Here is a 20,792-nt window from a genome sequence, read left to right on the forward strand (position 1 = left end):
ACCCCCTCATATATGAACTGACACTATTATTCAGAATTGCAAAGCTTTTAGGTTAAAAACCTTCTGGATTACATAAGCCTAGGTATACATAAATAGAAAATCAACGTAAAAAATACATGCAAAAGCCACAGATCTGTACATTTAGTGAAATCTTGATGCTTGAATATGAGACAAACATCAGGTGCTAGATATGTACAAATTCAAGTTTCCTGTGTACACATAGTCACTTTTTATTTTGTGTTGTGCACTAATGTGTATACACGCAAGAAACCAACCCTCAATAATTACTTTATTCTGAAGAACGTCTTCGAGTTAACCTCACCTAACATAATGGTAATATATGATCTTTGGAACTTCACTAACATGGGAAACAACTTCATAAAGAAGAAGGGCAAATTATGTGGGAATAAGAAAAAAAAACATCTATTTTAACTAGAAAAGCCTCTAGCAACATATGTTTTCATTATTCTCCTTTTTCTTTATATTGCCTCAAATATTCCTTAGACATTAAAAAATTACGGAAAATACAACTTACAGTAGCACAGTATGAAAATTCAAATTTTGAACCTTCTAGTTACAGCGTAGTATGATTTGAATATGTTCTCTCTGTTGTATTTTCTTTTCTTTTTCTATTGCATTTTCATATCACATATTCAAACCTGTTTATTAGCAGTGGCATTTCTTAGACCAATGCCATCCATTGATGTACTACATTCTGCCCCTTCCAGGAATCTAGGCATTGTCAAGGTCAAAACTTCATATGGTATTTTCTACATTACAGGACATGAAAATGTGCTGCATCCATCCCGCCGGGTATGAACAGTTAATTATCTGCTGTTGCACGCACCTCCTTAATTGGCCTCCATATTAAGGCTTTAACACAGGAAGTGGAGGATCTGTGGCTTCCATTGAAAAACTGTTACATTGCAAGCTGAGCACTGAACTAAAATCTCATCCTAATGCATCATTAGAGAAAAAGCCTGAGGTACTGAAAGAACTATGATTTTTCCACTTCGGAAGTGCTTAAAGAAGTTTTAGATTAATGGCTTTTGATGCTTTTAATGATGTCAAGGATGGAATTTAAGTGCCTTATTAATTCCCTTGATTTGCTGCCAAATAGTAAAGGAAATTCATGATTACTGAGTTAATCTTTTCTGATTATGAAATCCATTATAGGAAGAAAAATATAAAATTCAGAAAAATAAAAGTGATTCATAAAAATATTAGAATATATTTATAAGAACAGAATGTTTGGACATGGGTTTAAAATTCCTCTGGAAGGATTTGTTACAAGACTATAAGATATCTTTGTATATATTAATATTTAAGCCATTGCTTCATCCTTAAGTTGCACTTCATGTTTTTCATTTTTTAAACTCTTTTTAAACTTCCCAGCCACAGTCACAACACATGATGCGATGTAAACCTGAAGTGATTTGTTTAATCTTACTACCCTAATCAGCTAACAAGATCTCTGTCTTCTCAGATCTTGGAGCCTGGAAAAACCCAGTTATTAATTCCTTACTATCTCTTCCCGAAATTCTCTGGTTTGCTGACATGTTAATAAGATTCCAAGAATGTTCTAAGGAAAGCAAAATCACCACTAAAAATGATTGTGTCCTGAACTTACAAACTATTTCTTTCCTCCCTCTCCCTGAATTTATTTTCAACTAAAATAAATTCTGTCCTTGAATGTGTGTACATAACTCCCTGGGCAGGCTATGTTCTCTTATTATCAAATATAAATATTGAAAGCTTTAAAGACTGTTCTTAAACCTAATTCAAATTACCTTTGCCAGCATAAGAAATACCCCAGGGTAGGTGTATTAAAAGCTCTAAAAAGATTCTGCTTTTACTTTTTAGCCAAATGGACATGTTTTATTCAGGATCCCCAAACAAAATCCTTATTCAGCTCATTATATTACCTTTGAGGGTGTGTCTTTCCTTCCTTCACTTCTTCACCCTTTCAAACCCTTCACTCTGGCTCTCTGCATCTCTGGAGTTTCCCTCCTGCCTCAGGGCTTCAATGCATTGAGGAACAACCTCTTCTACCTTCCCCGGACTAAAAGCAGTGCTCGATCCTCCTTCAGGTTCATCATTTCTTTCCCAAAGAAAACATCCCTGACCCTTTGAATTCATAAATGGCCTTTCATATCTATATCCCTTGGCATTCCGGCCTGTCCGTTGTAACTGTTGTTACAGATCTAATTTTACATTTAATTGTATAGTGTTTTAAATTGTTGCCTGTCTCTGTAACTTAGCAATACTGAAGTCAGGGATCATGCTCTTTCTTCCACCACTATTAACCTCAAGCATCTACGTGCCTGCCACAGAGAAGGTACACATACTCCATCTGTTGATTAAATACAATAAATGAATGACTGTCCAAAGCACATAAACACTGGCATGTGGCCAAAGGATTGAACCTATGAGTAAGCACAAACCATCTCTTTGTGAACTCTACCAGCAGTTAGCATTTGTACTGCCCTAATTCCCTATGTAATCTCTGTCTTGCAAAAGCTTTCTGAAACACTCTGGTAAACACACACACACACACACACACACACGTGTGTTTGAGCACATGAGCATTCACACCCACAGATATCAGTGTTTTGGGTGGTTATGACTGCTTCATTCAACAGTGATAAGTCAGGTTTTTAAAAAATAATTCTTCTTGGGGCGCCTGGGTGGCTCAGTCGGTTAAGCGTCCGACTTCAGCTCAGGTCATGATCTCACGGTCCGTGAGTTCGAGCCCCGCGTCGGGCTCTGTGCTGACAGCTCAGAGCCTGGAGCCTGTTTCGGATTCTGTGTCTCCCTCTCTCTCTGACCCTCCCCTGTTCATGCTCTGTCTCTCTCTGTCTCAAAAATAAATAAACGTTAAAAATGTTTTTTAAAATAATTCTTCTTATTAAAAATCCCTGAGAGTTAAAGAACTACTCTGCACAATGATCCTGAAGAAAAAATCCATGTTAGTCAGGGTTAGCTATGTCCCAAGATGCTAGGGGAAGGAAGATGGTGAAAACTCTAGTCCATGGATGCAAACAACAGATTTCTGATGATCAGTCAAATTTTTTTTTTTCTGGCAGTCTTTCAATAGATGGTGGAAAAGTGCAGCAAGTTTCACTTAAAATGAAGTTGCTACTATGTCCCTATAAGTTTTAATGTGCATTTTTAGTTTTTTACTATTTTGCTATGTGCTATGTTTAAAAAAATAATAAAACCAGATTTTGCAGACAGAAAACTTATTTCCCATTGGCTATTTTCCCTGAGTGTCCTCACCAGTCCTTAGTCTTTTCAGATGAAAAATGGGAATAATGTTAGCAAACTCCACTAATAAATAAAAGAGATGGAATATAGAAAGCTTGTGGCTCTGTGCCTGTGCACAGAGTATGTGTTTGCTTCTCCTCTCTCTAGACCCACTACAAGTAAAACTCCAGTGTTCACACTGGGAGCCTCTAGTTTATCTAGGTAACTGTGTGAGGTAATTATGCTAACAGCCATTTGTTTTGACTTAAAGAAATTAAAGCAACTTTGAAAGGGGCAAGGGTTTTGTCCTTTCTCAACAACAAAATGGCTTAATGTTTGCATTTGAAACATATAAAATTACATGTTTAATTATAAAATGTATCCTTGGACTTTGTGTTAAGCTGTGCTTTCACCAGGAAAACATACTTTTTGACAAATGAAAAAAAAGTAATACTTTTCTGAGATTCTTTATGTACGCGTGTGTGCACACACCACATGCACACACACACATACACACACACGCACTCCATTTCCCTCCTACCATTCTCCCTCTTCCCCAAAACATACCCTATACTTCCTCAGAAGTAGAGAATGCAGTTGCTCTCAAAAACTCTAAGGAATGTATCAGTATTAAAGCTCCAGTTAAGTCTCGCCACTGCTTGGTCACAGGGTTTTTCATTCTGTCCAAAGCCGATTGAAGGTCTTGTAACACGTCTCTGTAGCTATTTCCATAGTGAGCACCCCAAGTATAGAGAAAATCATAAGCAGGTTTCCACATCATCTATAAAAGAAAAAAAATTAGACTGGAGTAGTTGGAAGACAAACAGAGATGAAAATAGATGCTTTTAAAAAAAGTTTTAAAAGCCTCTCAGGAAATAAAAAAACCGGAATACCAATTATACATGGACTTACTTAATGTCATAGAAAACGTCTCAATAGCTATCACTTCCATCTTATATCTTTGTGTTTCTATGCCTAGAAAAATTTTAAAATAATGACAAGTAGTGCCTCTTTTTTTTCTTGATCCATCATCTAAACATTGTTCATTGCCTTGATATGATATAAAATTCTTTGTGTAATTTTTTGATGTTACTGAGATAAACTTTTCACTCTCTGAAAGATTTTTAAGGTAAAAATAATGACTCTTTTATTTTAATACTATCTATGGTGAGCTTTATTACACGACATATCACAAGAAGGAGCTATACAGTGTATTTAATGCTTTAAGTCATTTTATTTGAGCAAGGAAACAAGAAAAGATGCACTTTCATGATCAAATCTTAAAAGGAAAGTAAAAATACAGTTCTCTAATTTAAAAATAATTTAATGAATCATTTTATAACCAAAAGAAAGATCAATATTCAATGTTTTATTATGCTTTCCCCAAGCACCTACCAATACCAATGACATCATTGTTTCCATAGAAATAAATGTACGTCAAAGAGGAACTTCATGTTCGAGCATGTATGTAATGGTAACCAAGGCAACCAGGCTCAGAGAGAATAAAGACAAAGGCCGACCAAAGAAGATAAATTGTAGAATAAACACACACACACACACACACACACACACACACACACAGAAACACAATGAGCTTAAAATAAATTTTTCTAAGAAAATGAAAAAACGAGCCATGTACTACTTATAATTGGACTATTTGGAATATAAACTTTATTACTTCTACCTATTTGGGTTCACTAAACTAATTCATTTGTGATTTTATCACAAATGCAGGAACACAGACTGTGAGCTCAATATTATGCAGAGCTGCCCTCTTAAATAGAGCCTCCATTAATAGTGATATCACATGAAGTAGGGCTTTGGGATATAATTTTTCACCCTCCTCTGGTAGCCTCATATACTCTACAATTGAAATTAAAAGAATGAAAGACCATAATAAAGAGTTTCAATCAATTTAATCTACATAAAAGGATAGGCATTGAACTCAAAAAACAGTTTGATGTTATTTTGTCCAAATTGGCATTCCTGGGAAGCCATGAACACCCATAGCTTTGTCTCTATTGATGAAGCTTGATTCTGCAAGGTATTGAATGGAAAATAATTATCAATATTATACTATATCCAGGAGGTTATGATGCATCATCCCAAATGATCCCAGATTTTTATATATAAGTTTTACCCTCTCCAACCTGATTTACAAAGAACTGCATCTTCCATCACTGATAAGACTATGAATGAGATGTTCTCTTGTTTATTTTTCTGAATAGTCACTTTGAAATCAAACCTCCCAGTTGCTGGTCACCACTAATATCTCAGCAATGGAAGATGAATTGAGGCATATTAACAGACGCTTTTTGCCAGATTCAATCTTGCCTGCCACTTCTCAGATGCAAAGATGCACTAAACAAGTAAATTATTCTGTAGTGAGTATATACTAACCCTCTGTAAAAGTTTTGAGACCTGTATTTTATGTTGCATTCATTTAAAATTCCCTGATGCTCAACTAGTTGGTACATTATTTTTCAACTTGCCATATATTGTTTAAAATAATGGTGTTTATAGCTAAAACCTTCTCATATTTTATGCTAAGTCCTTTAGTAATTGAATGATAAAAAGATGTATTTGAGGGCTGCCTGGGTGGCTCAGTAGGTTAAGCATCCAGCTCTTGATTTTGGCTCAGGTCATGATCTCATAGTTCACGACTTCGAGCCCCGCATTGGGCTGTGTACTGACAGTGTGGAGCCTGCTTGGTATTCTCTCTCTCCCTCTATCTCTGCGCCTCCCCTGCTCACGTGCACTCTCTTTCTCAAAATAAGTAAATAAACTTTAAAAAATAGATGTATTTGAAGATATTTTATGATAAATAGCATCTAAGAGCATTTCAGTACCCAGATGATGGCATAGTCTCATAAAAACCAGATGTCTTTTAAAGAATCACATCTGGATAATTTTCAGTTTATGCACTACTATGTGTGCAGATTCAAAGTAACATCATAGAGGCAGCCAAAATGGTTCCACTGCCTTTCCTGGTAAAAACAAAACACACACACACACACACACACACACACACACACAACTCTGCACCACATATCTTGCTGCAGCACAGTGGATTGCTATGTATAGAAAAGCCCTGAGGCATACTCAATCATGCAGCAGTCCTTTGGTGCTGTTTGAAATAGGAAATACACCAAGGTGATGCAGGAATTGGGAACTACAGATTCAGAAGTCCAATGATACATTTATCTACTCACTTATGCAGAGAGCTATATAACACTCTCACATTTGGCAGTTTTCACTGATAGCAGAACATTTCGGTCAGTTCTTGCAATTCAGAGAAATTTGGATAGACTTCTGAGTCCTGAACCCAAATTAAGACACCTGATATTGTGAAAGGACTCCCCAGGAGTACTCTGAATTAGTCAGAAATGCAAGGAGGGATACTGCTTTAAACTCATTGGGGATTCCCTGGAGTCTAATCCATAAGCTACATAGAAAGGGTTACAATAGCTTGGGGCTGAAAACACTAGAGCAATGGTAAACTTCATGATTTATACTAAAATGTGTATCTATTGCATTCCAGTTCTGTTTCTCTTTGAAGCAAACTAACCCTAAATATTCCTTCAGTGCAAAATCTGATCTGCTATATATAACATCATGTGTGGCTGTCCATACAGATGACAGAGAAACACTATTGTAGCACAAATACAATGAATATATTCAAAACACATTGTTGTTCATTAATTATTTCACTTATTAAATTAAGAGTTTTTGAGTAGCTACCACTACAAAGAATTTTGTTACACAAAGGAATAAAATGATGAATATAGCATGGCTTGTTTTTAGAAGCTTATAGCATAGAAGGGAGATAGATACTTGCACAAACACTGACCCATTGTATAACTAGACAGCATTTGGTAATTAACAGTTTAAGAAAACTCAAAAATTACTTTCATGTTTTCATTTAGTGTAATAAAAACTGAGAGTTCATTGACTGAGAAGCAGTGTGGTGTAATAGAAAGAAAGATGGGTTTTGATGTCAGAGCTCTGGGTTGCCATCTGAGTTACACTGCCTATCGGATGGGTCAATTTGGGTAAATCAAAGTATCTGAGTTTTGAATTTTTTAATCTTTAAAATATGGATAATAATTTCCCAGGTCTGTGTCCAAGGAACCTTCTAAAGTATCTGGCATATAGTTTGCATTTAATACTTTTTAATAGGATATGAAGGAAAGTGGGTACTTTTGGAATGAGAGAAAGATAAGCAACCTAGTTTTAACCCTAATGCATATGAGGTGAAGGCATGAGTATCTCCATCTCCAGTAAGACTTTGGAATAGAGAGATGACCTCCAGGAAGCAGCCAAGAGTTTAGCATCATGCCAAAGTGATGAGGAAAAATGAGAGTGGAGGAAAATGCCAAGGAAGAAAATGAAAGGGTGAAAAATTTAACCCTCAATTAAGTCCACAATTAGGGACCACAAACAAGAAATAGAAACAATGAAGGGTGCCGGGTGATTCAGTCGGTTGAGCATCCAACTCTTGATTTTGACTCATGTAACGATCCCAGGGTCGTGGGATAGAGCCCTGCATCAGTTCTGTGCTGAGTACTGGGATTCTCTCTCCTTATTTGTCTGCGCCTTCCCTGCTTGTGTGCTCTCTCTCTCTCTCTCTCAAAAATAAATAAACAACAACAAAAAATTCTCTATTTCCCTCTGCCCCTCTCCCCTGCTTGTGTGTGCAAGCTCTCTCTAAAAATAAAATAAATATTTAAAAAAGAAAAAGAAAAAAGTAGAAGCAATATAAGTATGGAGAGAAGCTGGTGTCAGAGTCATAGAAAATAAAGCAGGGTACTTCATGTTGCAAAAGTCAAGGATTGATAGCATTCCAAAAAGGACATTCAGCTCACCCCAGTTTCTCAGAGCCTGTTGTTCACATAGCCTCCCAACTCCACGTTCAGTGACATCACATTAGGAGGTTAAAATCATCAATGTTAGGAGTTTTTACACCATGGAAGATGGCAAAGGTATAATTTAGGGCTTTTTCTCCCTTGAAGAGCTATTAAACGTGTGCCAGCATGCCACTCTTTGAGGACATCTCTTCTCTGTTAGCCCCTCTCTTACCTGTAATGTCAAGTAATATGGAAACATGAAGCAAAACTGAGAAAAATCCAGGATTTTGGCACTATTAGGACCTCAGTAACCATGGAGAAGGCAGTTTGAAGAGAGTGGTAGAGGACGGACTGCAGGTAGGAGCAGGTGACAAGGAACTAGAAACCACAGAAAAAGTGGGTCACATTTGGAATTTGAAAGTTAAAAGAAGAGAGACAAAGCTAGAAGGAGAAGCAGTGGAGAATAAATTATTTTTAAAAGGAAAAAAATCTATAAAGACTAATATTTTACATTTGAAAGGAGAGGTTGGTTTGAATCCTACCCTAGCCAGATAATTTAGGGTTGATGAAGATTAAGGAGGCAGCATATTTCTCAAGAAGATAAGTTAACTTCCTTTAAGCAGAACACATAAACACACACAAATGTTAAAATCATTATGGAGTTAGGGTAATGAACAGGGAAAATATCAAGAATAATTGAGAATAAATGGGATTTAAAGCATATGCTATAGTTGCATACTTGGTACAAATGAAAAATGTTAAATTTGGGGAACTAGGTTTTAAAATTTTTTTTAACATTTATTCATTTTTTAAAGAGTGTGAGCAGGGAAAGGGCAAAGAGAGGAAGACACAGAATCTGAAGCAGGCTCCAGGCTCTGAGCTGTGAGTACAGAGCCCAATGCAGGCCCGAACCCATGAACTGTGAGATCATGACTTGAACCAAAGTAGGACACTTAACCAACTGAGCCACCCAGGCACCCCTCGGGGGCTAGGTTTTAAAAGTATGTTTTATTAAGAGAAATAAACAAGTCTCTGCCAGGTATGGTAAATAGAACTTTCTCTATATTGAGATTTGCTTTAACAAAGCATGACAAAAGCCCAGCCTTCATCAATGCTATAAATAGTCTAATCAGTTTTTTGTTGTCCTTTGCTACAGAGCTATATGATATTTGACTCAAGTCCTTAAATATTTTACTTTTGTTTCTTCAGCACTTCTTTCTGTCTGTCATTCTACGTTTTCTTATTCAGCAAGTGAACATATGCCATCGAAGGCAAAGACACAAGAGGAAACTGGCATACATTAATTAACTATAGACTTTACAAAATTAGGTCCAAAAATACACATTAAAAGCCACAAAGGAAGGGTGTCTGGGTGGCTCAGTCGTTTAAGCATCCGACTTAGGCTCAGATCATGACCTCTCTGTTCGTGGGTCTGAGACCCGCGTCAGGCTCTGTGAGGACAGCTCAGAGCCTGGAGCCTGCTTCAGATTCTGTGTCTCCCTCTCTCTCTGCCCCCACCCTGCTCACACTGTGTCTCTATGACTCTCAAAAATAAACATTAATTTCTTTAAAAAAAGCCACAAAGTATTCTCAGCTTTGTAATAATTAAAGAGAAAACAAAGTCATACATTTTCTGGAAATGTTTGAATGAATAAAATCAGTAGAATAAACAATTTTCTTTCCACAATGACCTAAGTCCTCTGAAAGCTGGAAGTGATTGTGGACTGCTATGATCTCTTCCAGGTTTATGTTATCTTATATATCTATTTAGTGGTTTAAAATAGTTCTTCCGTTCTTGTTCAGTGTTATGATTTAAGGGATGATATGCAGAAACTCTGCACTAATGCGTAGATAAATCAAAGGAAAGCATGCTCCTGAGGGTTTGTTTTTGTTGAATTACTCGTAACCACAAAACAAATTCTCTCAGTCTTCTTCACCTCTAACACAATTATTTGACACACAGGCATTACTCTTACTCCTATACTCTGAGATTTTTTTAAATATTAACTTCACGATGTTATGGGTTCATCTCTGAATAGGAAGCACGAGGCTGACAAAAGCATAGAGTTGTTAATTTCTCAACTGTGTGTTTTGATCTCCTTCTATAAGGGAGCATCAGTAAGTATTTAATCTATTAAAGGTTAGCAGTTTCCAAAGTCCTAGCATTTGTGTGAAATGTCTTTGGTTTATCTTCCAGGCATTAGAGGACAAAGAAAATGGTAAAAGAGCAATAAAAGAAGTGGTGAGATGTCAAAAGAAATGAAACAGGAATAGAAATTTAAAAAATAGTTTTCCAAATTTAGAGCGCTTGTTCCCAGAAGCCAGTAAGACTCATTAGATAATGCTCTGGATAATGAAATGCAACATGAATAAAAGCAATTCAGATTTGAGCTTAGCACTCTATGTCTTTTTTTAGCTCATAAAACATGAATAGCATAAAGGATGCAATTGGTTAACTACAATTGGATGATTACATTTTTCCACATTAAAAGATTCATAACCCCCTTACTTTCCTCATAAAAGTATAGGAGCAATGTTTCATTTTAAGTACAATTAGCTGAAGAAGTATTAAGGCAAATTTGCATTATTAATGATTATTACATATGTTCTATCTTCAGTACATCATTTACAATATCCAGGTGGGTCTTCTATCACCTTAAATGGTAAGTACATAAATAGCGTTGAGAGTTACCATTATCTTCAGAAAAGAAGGGAGGCTAACCTATCAGGGAGTCCCTATTTCCTTAGAAGGGACATGGACTTGTTTGAAACTTGGACATAAGATTCTCTTGGAAAAGTCTCTGGGTACAGCCAGCTTTGCTTCCTCTAGGAATAACCACTTGGAACATCAGGGGTTAAGCATAACCCAGAGGAAGATAGAGGACTCATACTTTGCTCCTGCATCTACTCAAAACAATCTAACATCTTAGGAAAACTGGCTGGACGAGCCATCCTCACTAACTCCTAGTTAGGAAGAGAATTCAGGTCACCCAGCTATAAATCCAGAGTCATTTCATTAAAGTATAGCCATGGATTTATTTCAGTAGTAAGCAGTTTTAATCAATGCTGATTTAAGTCTTACACTTAGCTGGGGTTTGGTTTTTCTGAAATTCCTGGTTGTTTGTGATTCCTCAAAATAAATCTCAATAAAGAAAACCTAAACTCTAAATAAAACATTTGTGTCTCTAAATCCAATTTAAGATATCTTTATAATATTTAAACTTTATAATATTTATTAATATGATTATTATTTCTATTTGATTTTCGGTAGGTAATAAGACATACAATGTAGAAGATCATATGACTACAATGTGCTACCCCATGAATTTCACTGTGATGTCATTGTTTCTTTATTTCATCATTTCAAGAAATGGAGTAATTTCTGGAATTAAATATTGTAGCAATAAGCATTATAGTATTGTACAAAATAGACTATGGTAATCTAAATATTATGTCACTGTGTCAAATCTGTAGTCCAAACAATGAAGAACTGAGAAATTAGTCTATACATGTTACCACTGGTAGATGAATTTCCATGTAATACTTTCCCATCTTTAAAAAATTGTAAATGTATCTCATACTGTAAAAGCCCAGCAAACCATACAGTTAAGTACCAAGGCTAGAAGTGGACAATGCAATGTCCCTGCAGAATCCAGGACTTGCTGTGTGAGCCAGAAAACCATAAGAGTTCAAGAACTTCTTTTATCTTTTGCAAGAGACATTTTCCAAGGAAAATAAACATTGTTAAACCAGTAAAAAAGCTGACAGCCAAGGCTTTTTTCTTCTTATTTTTTCCATGCACTACCATTCCACCAGTTTTTAGAAGAGAAACCTTGAAATCATTGGTGACTTTTCCCTTGCCTACATTCTTTGTATAGTTACTTGCAGCCATATTACTAAAAAATTACTATATTTCCTTTTCCAAAATCATTCAATGTCACACAGTTGTTAAATTCACCTCTTCCTCTTATTTAAAATAATGGATAATATATATTTAGTTATTACAATGTGCAAAGCATTATTCCAAATATTTCATGTATATTATTTCATTTAATCCTCCAAATATCCGATGAGCAAGATAGTATAATTCACATCACTTTCCAAAAAAAAAATATTCCTAGAAAAAAAAGTTTATTTGCTGAAGACTAATAGATAATAGACTATATCAGGAATCCAGACCAGCAATCTTAACCTCTATGCTCTGGCAGTCATTAAAGACTCTATTGTCTCCAATATATACATATATGACCATATCTCCCAATAATTACTAAAATGACCTCTCCCCCCCCAGCCCACATAGTCTCCTCAATGGTCTCTAAAAGTCACTGGTATCCAGAAGCACTGAAATCTCCTTCCAATCCTCTCCAATTATCCAAATGCTATCCATCCTTCAGGACTAGGGTGCGTCTTCTGACAGTTCCTTCCCAATTTGATCTTCTTTTATTTAGCTAATTCTGAAAGGACTTATTAGTTGTGCATATTGGATAGGACTGTGTGTAAAACATACCTGGGTCTCGAACCCAGTTCTGTACTTAATAACCATGTAATTCTGGATGATTTACACAAATGCATTCACTCGTAGTTTGCATATGTGTAAATTGTGAATGGTTATAATGTCTTCCTTACAAAGTTTGTTAAAATAAATGAAATACGGTAAATAAAATGCTCATAATGATTAGCTGACACAGTAAACACACAATAAATTGCAACTATTACCATTCTCATTATTTTCACTTATTTCAGCATCTAATCATATACTTTTTTTAAAATAAAATAATTCAAGTTATTAACAATTTATCTCAATTCCCAGGCCAAATAAAATGTGGCTTTAGGGAGAAAAAAATCATATTTTTCATTCTGTTTGCGATTTTTATAGCTGCTAAAGCTCCAATGCTGGGAACTGACAGTCCTAGTAAATATGTTAAAAGTACAGATGAATTAAATACTGAGAGCAAGGATTCAGAGGGAAGATACTAAATAAGTAGGAAGAATTCCATACAGAACTTTTATTCGTGTATAAAAAATAAGTAAAGTTAGCTCTTTGAGGAATACCTACTTTCTCACTTTAAATCTAGACCCAGAAAAAAGTGCTCTGAACACTATAGCTGCCAGTCAGAAATGAGGGGGGACAAATATATGGCTAGAAGACAAAACAGAAAATCAGACCTCACTGATTGAGCAAAAAGACTTATAAACACACCATTCCAGTCATAACTCCCTATAGGTGAGTGGCTTCTGAGATGAAACTGTATCACAATTAACAACATTGACTTCCTTAGGCTTCCATAATTAGGGTGGCCCATTCTGGCAGTTCAGATAAGAAATCAGCCTTGACAGGCCTTTTGGTGCCTGTGTTTGAGGTGGAGCTCAGTGCGGTAGAAGGTACTTAATAAGAAGTAATGTTTAGTGTCCTTGGTAAGTAAGTGTCCTGACTGAATAAGATGGAGAGAGTATCTTCTGTATTGTGTGTCAGGGGACAATGGAAGACAGTTACTGGGAAAATTGTCACACATACCATTAATCCCAGAAGCTTAAGTCAAGAGTATCCAAGTTAGGCCTAAGAACATCGTAGCCCTGAAATCCCCAGCATTTTCTCCTTATAAAATCCAATTTTTTTAATGGGCTATTTTTCTAATATTTTATTGATTCTGGTTTTTAAATTAAAGCTCTGAATATGGTCAGGAAAATAAACTCCAATGAATTTTCATTAACATTCACTGGAAAACCTTGGCAATGATTAAACATCTTTGTATAGTATAAATGTATTTCTTTTTCAAAGGCAATACTCCAAAAACATATTTTGCTTAAAATCAGACTCAAAATTTTATAGTTTTGTTTTTATGTTAGAAATTCAATATCATCAGAAAAGCTGACTAACATTTCTTATAACTTAACTTAGATAGGTGGTTAGTTTAAAAAGTGACTTTCTCAGAAGTGTCCAGCGAGAAGCTTTTCTTTTCACCTTATAAAATAATAAGAAATGGCCAAAAGTACTCAAAGAAATATCTGACATGCTATTAATAATCTCTTTTCTTTAATTGGATTGAAGCTTGATAAAGATACTAAGGCAAATTTTGGTAGTATCATACAATGGCTTGAAAAAAGAAAAAGAAAAAATGAAATGAGTTGCTTAAACCCCCAGTCCTGACCACACCTCGTGGCACTGCCACTCAGCTACCATGTTGGATTTGGCGTGGGTGGGCAGAGAATAATGGTGAAAGTACAAAGGTCCCAGAGTCAAGGTCTGTGCTCCAAACTTGGTTCCATGACTTCCTAGCTATGTATGTTTAAGCAAGTTACTCAGCCTCTCTATCTTAGATAGTAGTAATATCTGCCCCAGAAGTTTTTGTTGAAAGGATTAAATAAAGTCAATTTTTGTAATGCTCTTGGAATAGTGCCTGGAACAGAATAAGAGCCAGATAACTGTCTTTAAGATAAAATAAAAATAGAACAAAAGCAAAGAAGAGAAATAGAAAAAGAATGAAAGTGAGTGAAGAGCCCGATTGTAGACATTGGCACACATAGAGAGAAAATATTGGAAAGTATGCCCTCTGAGGAAGTGAGATAAAGGAAACAAAAGCAGCATGGGAACCACCAGGCCTTGTTATCTCTGTGCCCCAATTCTGGTTCCCTCCTTCTGCATGCCCTACCCAGAACTAGTATCAGTGTGTTTTAAAATCATTTCTTGACTTGTAAATTGATCATTTTTGTGAGTAGTCTCTTTCCTGAGAGAAAAAAAAAAACTGTACAGCTGTTTTTTGTTTTTGTTCTTGTTTTTGTTTTTGTTTTGTTTTGTTTTTCCAGGGGGATAAAACTTAGCATACATTTACCCTTTAGTTTAAGTGGTCTAGACTCCCATAGATTATTTGGAATGGGTTCAGGCCCATATCATGCATAATTTTCTAAGCATTTAATAACATGAATCACAGCAATGACTGTCAGCATTAGCCACAGTAAATTGAATGATAACCTCCAGAAAGACACCTAGGGACTTTCCTTTCTGTTTATGAATTTTTATCAACCTTAGACATGCACTTAGTCATTTGTGATTTGGACTGTGCAAAAGTAAATAATGGAAAAGTAGGCTGTTTGTTGGCTTCCATCAAGATTTAGGGAAAGACAAAATATAAACAATCACAATTAGAGAGAAGTTAGATGCTTAACAAACCTGAGAGAATAAAAACTTTCTGGTAAATAATTCTCAAGAAAACCCTTCTAAAAACAAGGCCTTACTAAGAAAAAAAAAAGTCTGGCTTTCAGTTAGGCAACTTTTTTTAAAGAATTATTTTTAGGGGTGCCTGGTTGGCTCAGCTGATAGAGCATCTGACTCTTGTTTTCAGGTCAGGTCATGATCTCATGGTTTGTGAGACTGAGCCTGATCTCACAGTTTGTAAGATCGAGCCCTGTATCTGGCTCTGTGCTGACAGCATGGGGCTTACTCGGGATTCTCTCTCTCTCCCCACCTTCCCCCATTTGCACTCTTTCTCTGAAAATAAATAAAATAAACATTTTTTTAAAAAAGAATTATTTTAGAGCAGTTTTAGGTTCACATATATCTAGATTTTGCAGGTAGAGATTTTGCATATATCTCCCACCTATGCATAGGTGCATATGCATATATGCATAGCCTATAGCCTACCCTGTTATCAGCAGCCTCCACCTGAGGGGTATATTTGTTAGAATTGATGAATCTACAATGATATATTATAAATACTCAATGTCTACAGTTAACCTTGGGTTCATTGTATATTCATTGCATATCCATGTGTTGTATATGCTATGAGTTTCGACAAATATAGATCTCATTATGATATTATACTGAGTATTTTCACTGCCTTAAAAATCCTCTGTGCTCTGCCTATTCACTTCTCCTTCCTGAAAGTCTGGCAACCCCTGATCTCTCTACTGTCTCCATAATTTTACCTTTTCCAGAATGTCATCTATTTGGTATCATACAGTGTGAAGCTTTTTTTCCAGATTGGCTTCTTTCGCTTAGTGATATGTATTTAAAGTTTTCCCATGTCTTTTCATGGTTTGGTAAGTCATTTCTTTTTAGCACTGAATAATGTTCCATTGTCTGGATCTACTAGTTTATTTACCCAGACACCTATTGGAGGACATCTTGGTTGCTTTCAAGTTTTGGCAATTATGAATAAAGTTGCTATAAACATTCGTGTGCAGGTTTTTGTGTGGACAAAAGTTTTTAACTCTTTTGGGTAAATACCAGCGAGTGTGATTGAGTGATCATAAGTTAAGGGTATGTTTTCTTTGTACGAAACAGCCACAGTGCCTTCCAAAGTGACTGTATCATTTTGCATTCCCACCAGCAATGACTTGGGATTCCCATTGTTCCACATCCTCCAAAGCATTTGGTGTCATCAGTGTTCTGGATTTTGGCCATTCTGATAGGTGGTGGTATCTCAATCGACAATGTATGAATCAAGTTCACTTAAATATCATAATAGCATATCCCTCAGAATGTTGTTCTTTTTTTCCTTATTAAAGGTGTGTCATCTTTTAGCTCATTCAGTAAAAACTGATTTGTAGATTGTAATGTCCTTCTCAGTATATGGAAGTAAATGTAGTCTATAAGGGGGAGTAATCTAAAAGGGGGGGATGTGTCCTGGATGCTCTTGCCTCAAGAGTCTGTTTGGAGTCCTTGCTGGATAGCCAGGCTCCAGGAATGCTGAAGCTTCCAGCGCAGCTGCTGGGATTTACCTGACTTGATCTGACTCTTCAAGCTTCATGGAAAAGTTGTCTTGTTGTGCTCACCCAGCTGGCATAGTTGTTTCAAAATAAGAAAAAATTCTCAAAAAATTAAAACCCAGCTCTATGCCCAAATAGGAAGTGGGGAACATAGCTTCTGCCTCCTACCAAGTTATCATCTAATCAGAGAGATAACCTTTCCTTAGCTAAAAATATCTTGAAAATGCTTTCACTCATGTGAGAGAAAGACACAGGACATTTTATATGTGCTTATCACTAGAATATTTTCATTTAAGTCAATAAAAATGGATTCTCTTTCTTTATGGTAAATAGAGAAAATATTTACCTAATCTAGGCCTACCAGTGTACATTTGTTTTAATATTAATAAAAACAATATTTGCATGGTAAGTATTTACTTTGTACTAAGTGTTGTTATTCTATATTTGATGTCTATAGTTCTTACTGTATAGAAAATTACAAAGGAAATAATGAAGCTCTTAGGTACTTCTAGCTGCATTACCAGGCTCTCATTACCAGCAACCCCACAACATCCACCTCCTTAATGTTTGTCATCAAACATTATTTATCATAGGTGACTAAGTCTATAACTGAGGCTGATAAATACTTATTATTATATCCTCCTCCTTTATTCTGATTTGGCCCCATTTCCTCTCTTCAAAGTTTATCTGTTCTCTGCCTCAAGTTCTTATAGCCCTGCCTACTCAATGGCTAGCTATCTAATTTGCTCAATTTATTTGCTCAAAGACCATGTTAAAATGCAATCCAATAGGAGAAACATCAATATATTTTAAAGGTTCTCAAGGCCTTTAAGGAGAGATGTAGGTTTAGTTCAGATAATATTGATGATTATAGCTACAGTGACTTCAATTAGTGGGTCCTCTAGGAGACTGCCTCAATGAATCCATGTATATAGATTTACGTTTGATTTCCTTGGTCTGCAATTTTTCACTATTTAATTAGACAAATAGAAATCTTACCTCAACAGCAATACCTCCAGCTTTTCCTCGATGAGGAATTTCATATGCCTCCATCTGTTGCTTTGTGAGTCGCACTAACTTTTCAGCTAGTTCCCTCCAGCCTTTTCCAAGTTTGACAGCTGATGTCAGAATAGCAGCCTCTTGGATGAGCTGTGCTACTAACCCTTGGCAATCCATCTTCAGCAGAGCCTGCAGCAACAATTACATACCATAGTTAAAATCAACTAATTTTGGCTTCCTCCTATAGGTTAATTTTTCATTATACATTCTAGAAACTGGTATCCTCTTTCTCACCACATGTATACTTGAGGTTTCTAAAATTCAAAAAGCTGATTTACTTTTAAGCAAATCCAACCAGCAAAGTACAGAGGATATGACTAGACCAAAATTAGGGGAGAATTAAGCCCAACTCAATGACTAATTATAAGGCCTTGGGTAAACCACTCAACTAATATGTTTCTTTAATATCCTAATTGGAAAAAGAGGAAGTTCAACTAGACACTTCCAAAGATACCCTGAGGTTCTAGCAGTCTATAATTTTTCAACCCAGGAATGATTATTCACTCTACAAAAAATAATTCCTTTCCTTACCAGAGAATTGGCTACAGGATTTTTCTAAAAAAATAAGCATACTAGCGCTGGTAAATATTATTCTATTTTTCCTCAAAATGTGATTTAAAACTTCCCAGAATGATGCCTCTTGCATAAAATAAGATACTCCTACAACTTTGAACAAAGCTATTTATATTTATGACTTAAAAAAAATAACTCTCTGCCTTCACCCCCATTGTAATTGTGCTAAATATAAACCATTTAGTATTAAAAACAGTCTTCAACAATGCAAAATGGAAAACATCAGTTTTCCCTTTCCTTCCTCCCTCCCTCCCTCCCTCCCTTCTTCCATTCCTTCCTTCCTTCTTCCTTCCCTCCCTCCCTCTCTCTCTTTTTCTTTCTTTCTTTCTTTCTTCCCTTCCTTCTTTCCTTCCTTCCTTCCTTCCTTCCTTCTTTCATTTTAATTAGGTGTCTGAGCTTTGTCAATGACCATACATATTTCAAACAAATCTATGAGTTTCCCTTTGGCTTGAATATGTTTTTTAAAATAGGATTAAATCTATCTATCTATCTCTTCTCTTTTCAAATAAGCAAATAAACATAGTAGTGCCTCATCATTTAACAGCATTTCAAAGTTGTATCTATCACTATGAAACAATAAGTAAAAATGAATGGCCAGGTAAGGCAACTAGTAAAGTCCATGGAGTGTTCATTCCTATGGAAGCATCAGAAAGACCACCCGTGGTTTTTATACATTGACTGTATTCATCCTTACATTTATGGTGAAGAGCTAGGACCTCAGGGAAAAGCAGTACTGAGCTAGCAGGCCCCTGAAGATGATTTTAGTAAGTTGTGGAATGGTTTTAGCAATGCTTATTCCAGGTTCTTGCTTTAAGGAAAAAAAATTTACACTTGGAGTTACATAATCTGAGTTTAAAATCCAATTCCACAAAGTATAGGCCTTTAGATAAATAACAAAATATCTCTGTTTAGTGATTTTTAAAATGGATACAGTGGTGATATCACCTTCTGTAGCTGCCCATAATCTTTATGAAAATCGAATCAGATACTCAGGTACTTTCGGAATTGTCAAGTACATAAAGACAACCAGTCTCAATGTCTAAGATATGACTAAGGGTTTTAGAACCCACAATCTTTATTATTTCCCTTCAAGCTACTCCAAATTAATATACAATCCAAGAGAAACATGTACTTGTTATGCAAATAAGGTTTCAAGATATGGCCTCTATACTCCTTCCATACAGAAATCCTGAAGCCTCTGCTCAGGCACAGCATGAGTTTTTAGGAACTACTCCCTTGAATGAATTCTTCATCAGCACTGTTTAGGTAGTCACCAAAGCCACTAAATTCATTAGCATACACCAATATAGTGTAGATATGATGAGGCTTAAACTTCCAGACCACCTGACCAAAATAACTTTTTTTTTCCATTAAGAGAAACAAAAAAGGCAATTTTCAATTCAAGATTTTATGGGTCCACGCTGAACGTGAACTAAGGCAGAGGTAATGAAAGGTAATGAATCACTGCAAAATGCACATGCAGCTTCAACCAGGTAGATCAGCCAATGACTCTAAATGGCTAGATTGAGAATGTGGTACACCATCATAAAACTATCCACTTAATGACTGGATATTGGGGCTTTCAAAATTTAACCTTCTCAGTATCACTGTTGAATCAAAAAAATTATGAAGAAAAGAAAATGTTTTATATATACTATTTCTTTATTGTTAATGTCACAGAATAAATTCCTCTCTAAAAACCTCTCTCCTCCATGTGCACCTTGATTAAAGCTTTTGTCCTCTGTATCAACCTGCCTGTATAATCTTACTCATCTCTCCTAAGGACCAGTTACAATGGTATTTACTACACAGACCAATATACATATTCACACAAACTTTCAACACACACACACACACACACACACACACACACACATACACATTTATAACTGTTTTAGGAAAGTATAGTGGTTTCAAATGTGGCTTTGGAGCCAGAAAGGTCTCAAGTCCCCTCTTGATACTAACCAACTGTGGGGTCTTGGGCAAGTCTGCCAGCCTCCCAAAACTCAGTTTCCTCTGTTGGTACAATGAAGATACCAGCTAGCTATACTTACTCCATAGAGTTTATGGCTGAGATAGTGTGTATAGGGAGTTCAGCATAGGGCCAAACACATAGATAACCCTACAGGAGTGTTAGCTATAATTATTATTATTTATAAATTCATATTTTAGCTAATTTTAGGAATATATTCTTGATTTCTTTTTATTTTTTTTTTCAACGTTTATTTATTTTTGGGACAGAGAGAGACAGAGCATGAACGGGGAGGGGCAGAGAGAGAGGGAGACACAGAATTGGAAACAGGCTCCAGGCTCCGAGCCATCAGCCCAGAACCTGACGCGGGGCTCGAACTCACGGACCGT

General features: G+C 36.0%; 1 protein-coding gene across 7 annotated transcripts in view; it reads right to left on the reverse strand.

The window, feature by feature from the left end:
- The window catches only part of MACC1 (MET transcriptional regulator MACC1), a 97,998-nt gene that overhangs the window by 28,037 nt on the left and 49,169 nt on the right, over positions 1-20,792 (reverse strand). For 6 of the 7 annotated variants that reach the window (XM_047850805.1, XM_047850802.1, XM_047850807.1 and 3 more), the window contains 2 exons: positions 17,799-17,987; positions 2,807-4,027 (listed from right to left, as the gene is read on the reverse strand). In XM_047850805.1, coding sequence (XP_047706761.1) covers positions 3,815-4,027; positions 17,799-17,987 — 402 coding nt within the window. In that variant the 3' untranslated portion in view covers positions 2,807-3,814. Of the gene's footprint in view, positions 1-2,806; positions 4,028-17,798; positions 17,988-20,792 lie in introns of those variants that run through there. The other variant, XM_047850801.1, reaches the window with a different exon arrangement.

This window comes from Prionailurus viverrinus, chromosome A2 (assembly GCF_022837055.1).
Source record: "Prionailurus viverrinus isolate Anna chromosome A2, UM_Priviv_1.0, whole genome shotgun sequence".
Taxonomy (NCBI): domain Eukaryota; kingdom Metazoa; phylum Chordata; class Mammalia; order Carnivora; family Felidae; genus Prionailurus; species Prionailurus viverrinus.